This window comes from Drosophila arizonae, chromosome 2 (genome assembly GCF_054131065.1).
Source record: "Drosophila arizonae isolate 15081-1271.41 chromosome 2, UAZ_ARI_1.0, whole genome shotgun sequence".
NCBI classification, from domain to species: domain Eukaryota; kingdom Metazoa; phylum Arthropoda; class Insecta; order Diptera; family Drosophilidae; genus Drosophila; species Drosophila arizonae.
Window position 1 is genome coordinate 8,700,359 of NC_142922.1, and position 6,000 is coordinate 8,706,358.

At 44.5% G+C, this 6,000-nt stretch overlaps 1 protein-coding gene across 1 annotated transcript; it reads right to left on the reverse strand.

Annotated features, from left to right (window-relative positions):
* Positions 1-1,168: 1,168 nt before the first annotated feature.
* Positions 1,169-5,597, reverse strand: stg (string). Its single transcript, XM_018010965.2, has 2 exons — positions 4,553-5,597; positions 1,169-3,471 (listed from the first exon to the last, which is right to left on the reverse strand). The coding sequence occupies exons 1-2, from the start codon at positions 4,606-4,608 to the stop codon at positions 2,004-2,006; spliced, it is 1,524 nt and encodes a 507-aa protein (XP_017866454.1). The 5' UTR covers positions 4,609-5,597; the 3' UTR covers positions 1,169-2,003.
* Positions 5,598-6,000: the final 403 nt, after the last annotated feature.

The following is a 6,000-nucleotide window of genomic DNA, read 5'->3' on the forward strand; positions in this document are numbered from 1 at the left end:
GTAATCTAAAGTATTTAACTTAAATTTATGTATATATATATATATTTTATATTTAATTTTTTTTTTTTAATATTTTTAATTACAGTTAAAACTCACTATTTAATAGAAACTGTATTATTAACTGGACTCCGATTATATAAAGGCTCATACGCTTATGACTAACCCTACGTGAATTTCAATTATAAACAAAACAATTAATACTAATTGCAAAATACATAAATTTTGATTTACATACCAATTTATTTTTACAAATGCTATACATACCGATAGATAACTGAAAGGTGAAATACCTTAATGAAAAATGTTTTAAATATCTGAAGAACTATTTGAGGAACCACACCCATTTTTTGTGCGAGTGTATTTGTGCATTAGCCAGAGAGGAAAGGACTTAAGGCCCCAATGCAAGTGGCTGGCACATTCGAGTGCTTGCCGGGGGATGGGGAGAAGGGTAGGAGAGGGCATGCGAAACTGGGAAAGTGGAAATATGGAAAAGTGGGCCGTGCGTGGCAAACTAACTAAGTAGCACTTAAGCCCTGCGGTAATTGCCCCAAACACTAATTGCAGCATTTGCGCTTATCTGCTGTCAAAGGGGATTAAGTTAATGGTTGGCACCCTCCAGCTGGCTTTAACCCTGCCCACTAATTGTGGCACGCGCTTAAGAGCCCATTTAAAAATCAATTTGTATCATTTTCAGCCAAAAATATTCTTAAAATTGCCAAAATTAGCATAAATATATAGGTTTATACCAATTAACGCTACAGCTTAATCGATTTAGCACATTTAAAACAAAGTTAAAGCAAATCTAAATACCAAACGGAAGTCGTCTTTAAAGCGAAAAGTTAATTTAGTTTTTGGCAAAGTTTATTAAATTTGAAAGCAAACGTATTTTAGCGCCATCTAGCGAATGGTGCCTTACAGCTATTGCGAATTTAATCTCATGACGCAGCCAACTTCACATTTAATGTTACACGCACAGAGAAGTCAGCAACCCCTACAAAAGGCTGCACCAGTAAACAGCATAAGCCAGCTTAACAGTGCTGTTAAGTAAGCAAAGACACGCACCAAAACATCGCCAACGAGCTGGCAGCGCTGGCCATTTGGCGCCAAAATGTTATATCTGAAATAAAATTTTCGTATTTAATTTTTTCAAGTATATTAATAAAATGCATTTGGTTTTCAGTTCAGGGTTTTGTCTTTATATTTAAAATGTACATATCCTTTTCAATAATATTGCCTTTTTTGATGCAAAAATAAGCTTTGCTTAAAATAATCATTATATAATAAGGGGATGTTTGTTTTTGTTTTGTTTTTCATTTTGTTTTTGTTCAGTGTTTGTTCATTGGTCGAGGGGAGGGGTTAATTAAACGAATAAGCGTAAATTGTACCTAACACAAGTTTTCAACTTTCAACTCTTAAGCTTAACATAGCTAAAATATATAAATGTATATATGTGTGTGTATGTATGTATGTATGTTTGATGATTGTGTGTGTGTGTGTATCTTTAGCCTGTTTCTGCTTATCAACTAGTGAGGGGTATGGGGAGGGGATGTGGGCCGCTTAAATTTTTATGACATTAATTTTTCATTTTAGATTATAATGCACATTTCTTGTTACGTTACACAAATTCAAACTAAAGCTCTAAGTTAATTGAACTAAAATGTTAAAATTTTCATATATAAAAAAACAAGTAAACAAAAATTGATCAAAGAAAAGAACGAACTTAAGTTTCAGGAGAAAGAACGTTAAAATCTTAAAATTTACATCAGCGTGTGTGTAGGGGATTCAGTGTATATGTTTGTGTGTGTGTGTGTGTAGCTTTACAATTAATTCTTAACTAAAATTAACAAATCAAAATCAACAAAATCAACTTAAAAGGTGTTTCTCTTTATAAATGAAATAAATACCCAACTCTATCTCTATCTCTGTTTCTCTATTTACAAATACGAGTGATTTTCTGCGGGCGTTGCCACCCAGTCGTATAAATGATGAAGAAGCAGCCGCATCTACAGCATCAGCCGCGAACGCGACTTCTTAAAGCGACCCGTTGCAGCGCCTCCAGCGCCCCCATCACCATTCCAGGACTTGGACTTGGCCCGGAAATGTCTGTAGGCCTCATTGTAGGCCGGCTCCAGCATCGGGCGATACGCGCTCGGCTGGCAGAGCTCCGACTGTGTCTCGAAGAACTCTTTGTAGCCGTTGTGCAGCAGATAAATCTCCGGATAGTGCAGGGCCGGATACGCATGCGTGTTGCGCTCCCGATCCAGGTTGCGCAGGAAACGCGACATTTTTGGGCCACGCTCCGACGAGAACTCACAGTGGAAGATGATGATGTGGCGCTTGTTGCCGGCGGCGGCATTTTGCTGCTGCTGCAGCTCAGTCTGTGTCGCGCTCAGGAACTCCTCAAGGATCTGCTCGTGGGTGTAGAGGTTCTTGGCGCCTCGAATATGCCCGCCATCATATTCGTACGGATAGCGGCAGTCGATGATGCGATAACTGGCTACCTGGTGATCGAACTTGCCGTTCAACAGTTGCGCCACCGTCTCGCTGGAGATCGATTTGAGATCCCGGTGACGTCCCTCCATCAGTGGCAGGGCGTACGTCTTGCTAAAGTCGCCAATTAGCTGCGGCTCATTGTGATTCTCCGAGCGTGCCAAAGCGGACATGATTTCAGCATCATTGAGCGACATGCTTTTGCGCAGAGGAGGTGGGTGGGTTGATGTGGTTGTAGCTGTGGCAGTGGCAGCGGTGGGGCAGTTCTCCTTCTCGACGCAGCGGTGACGCTTGCTCTGGATGGGTGAGCAGCTGGCCGATGCGGGCGGTTCGGGACGCTTGAAGCAATCCCGTGCAGTCTCTGACGTCTTTGGTTGCTGTTGTTGTTGTTGTGATAATGCTAGCTGATTGCTATTCGTCTCTGTCATACTGAGGCAACGACGCACCGACGGACGACGCATCATCATGGTCAGGGCCTCCGGCGATTTGGGCGGCACCTTGATTTGCCCGCTGATCAGCGAGTTAAGCCCGCTGGGCAGTGTGAGCGAGGAGGATGGGGTTGGTTGTTGGACGCCAGCATAGGATTCCATTTCGAACAGCTCCATGTACTCATCATCCATGGACGACTCCATGGAGCCCGACGAGGAGAGGCTGTTGAATATGCGAAAGCTGCGCGCAGGTGTAGCAGCGCTGCCAGCTGCCGCTGCTGGGGTTGCCACCGGCTGTTGCTGCTGCAAGAGCTTGGGCTGGCGGATAATTTGAAAACGCTGCGGCGAGCCCTCGGGCGAGAGCAGACCGAGCAACGCCGGGCTGACCGAGCGCTGCGACGGCGACGACAACGGCAAAGCGTCATCGTCGTAGAACGAAAGCTCCTCCTCAGCATCCATAGCCATGATGTTGTTCATGTTGTTGTTGGTGTTGGTGTTGTTGGTCAGCGCACGGCGAACGCGGCGACTGCTGTTGTTTTTGTTGTTCATGTTGCTACAAAGGCAAGAGGAAGAGAGAGCGAGAGAGGGGGAGGATTAGTCAACTGAATTTCGTTTGCTTCCTGCTGCTGGTTGCGCTGCTGCCTAAACTGTGGCGGGTCATTAAACCCGCAGCTAAAAATACGCGGCGGTGGCGGTGGCGGCAGTGGTGGTGTAGAAAAAACAACAACAAGCAGAAGAGGAAGAAGCAGCAAGCAACTGCGAGGGGTTGTTGGGCTCATTTTCCATGCGTGTTGTTGTTGTCTCTCTCTCAGTTTAATAAATAAGGAAATTTGAATTAGAACTTAAAACGTCTCCGCCCCTTGCCTTTTTTGCGGTACTCTGCACGGAATTTCCCTTTTGCACTCGTTCCGCTCGGGCTGTTTGCGTCAGCGGTCAAATGCATCTGCACTTTTGACGACATTTTGGGTCACGCAAGACGGCCGCAGCACAAGCAAAAGCAGAAGAAGAAGACGAAAAAAGCATAAGCAATCGTTATTAGCCGACTGCGGCATACTCTCTACACACTCTCTACCAACTACAAACAGGTCGAAATGACAACTTGAAGTGCTTGAAAAATATACTCTTTTGCATTTTACGAACAGTGTATACAAATTGACAGAGCACAGTTGCTGTTGTTGTTGTTGGAGCTGAGCGAGCTTCGCGGAAGCCGGTTTAATGAATGAAAAAGCAACAGCAACAGCAACAATAACAACAGCTGAGCGCCACAGCCGAAAAAAACGTGTCGTTCGCTCGTGTGGAGCGTGCAAAAAATAATGAGAACAAAAAACATTTTTACTCTTACTTTTGTTCAACTGTATAAAGCAAAGCAGCGCGGTCGACGCCGGCGAATGCCTTGCGGCTGCTTCTCAGTGCCGTTGTTCACAGTTGCTTTCTGTATGTTTGTATATACATGCATATGTGTGTGTGGGCTTTGTTACTGCTGTGGTTGTTGTTGCTTGCCACGATCTGTTCAAGTTCAAGCGCGGTGCTTTTGTTGTTAAAATTTACTTGCACTTTTCTTTTATTACATTATCTATGCTATCCTCATTCCTATGCGCTCTATGCTTCACATCTAGTACTTGAGTGATAATTACCTGATATTGCAATCCATGGCGCAATTGTTCTCTTCGGCAATTGATTCCCACAGCATTTTGAATTAGTTAATTTATTTATTTTGTAGAAAATACCGCAAATATTATTTGGCTATTTCGGTGGAAGAATTTCAACTCGTGAATGTTTTCCGATTCTCTTTTGGTGATCTTTTTGAAAATTGCTAAAACACAATTCTCACACGTCTCTTTTGCTGGCACATTTACAGTTAATTTGTTAGTTCGTTTCGTTTTCGTTAGTTGCGACTTTGCACTTGGTAGTCCTTCGTTGAATTTGTTGTTTCATTTGTAAAATGTATTTGTTAAAAACTAATATTGCATTTGTTGTTGCAGATAGTATATGTGTTTATTTTTGGAGTTTTGCATCATTCTTATTATTATTGTGTCCGTTTTAACATTATTGCATTTGTTTGTAGTTGCACGTACTTTGTGAGTTCTTTGTGTGCTGCGTTTTGTATTAATATTTTATATCCCAATCGTTTTAACACAAACACACACACAAATTTACTTCACTACCGTACGAATGGCAGAGAGAGGGAGAGCAGCTCGAGGCGCAGATGTTGACACGACGACGAACAGAAAATAAATGTAGTTCTCGAGCCGAGCGCAGCTGGTTTTAAAGAGCTGCGGCCGTCGATGCAACCCCCGCTGCCGACGTCGCTGCTCTTTTGTGCGAGCAGCAGCAGCAGCAGCAGCACGTATAACGGCAGGAGCAGGATCGAGAATTGAAGCAGCCCAAGGAGAGAGAGCGAGAGCAGGAGCGAGAATAGCAACAGGAGCGGGAGCAGCAGCTACATACATACGTCCGTGCATATGTATTGGACAATTTCCCATTTACCATATTCTTCTATTTTCAATACCAATACCAAATAGCAAAACGCAATGAGGCGAAATGGGATGGAAGACATCGGAAAATCTCTGCAGTTGGAGCGATCGTTCGATCACTGGCCAATGCCAGTCCCAGTACCAGTGCCAGTGCAACAGGTAGCTCTTAATAATTTCCCCTACCCAATGCGCGGCCGGAGCACTATTGAATACGAAAATTTTGGCGCGCGAGCTTTTATAGCGCGAAGCGCGTCGTCGCCGACGCTGAGCGCCAAACCGATAGCCGAGTGGGCCCCGATTGGCGGCCGAGCAGCGATTCGTGTGGAGGCCGAAGCGAGAAAAAACACATGTGATTTACGTTGCTACCAAGTGACTGGGACCAGAGCCAGAGCCTGGAGCCGGCGGGCTCCTCAGCCTGCGTCTGCAGGCAGCGTGCAAATCTTTAAGCAGAATTGAAGACACAGACGGCAAAGGCGACGACGACGATGGCATCGACTGTGCGGCATCGATTGTGTCGTTCGCAGGTAATAATGTGAGATCCACGCATTCCGAGACGCCTGCCCGCCCTGTCGGCCCCCTTGACCCACCTTAGGCGTACATCAGCAGGT

What these genes read in the sequence shown, in the direction of transcription:
- stg (XM_018010965.2), bottom strand. Translation starts at nt 4,608, where the DNA reads ATGCTGTGGGAATCAATTGCCGAAGAGAACAATTGCGCCATGGATTGC. An exon ending in GCCATGGATTGCAATATCAG is followed by an intron (nt 3,472 to 4,552) that starts GTAATTATCACT and finishes TTGCCTTTGTAG; the next exon opens with CAACATGAACAACAAAAACA.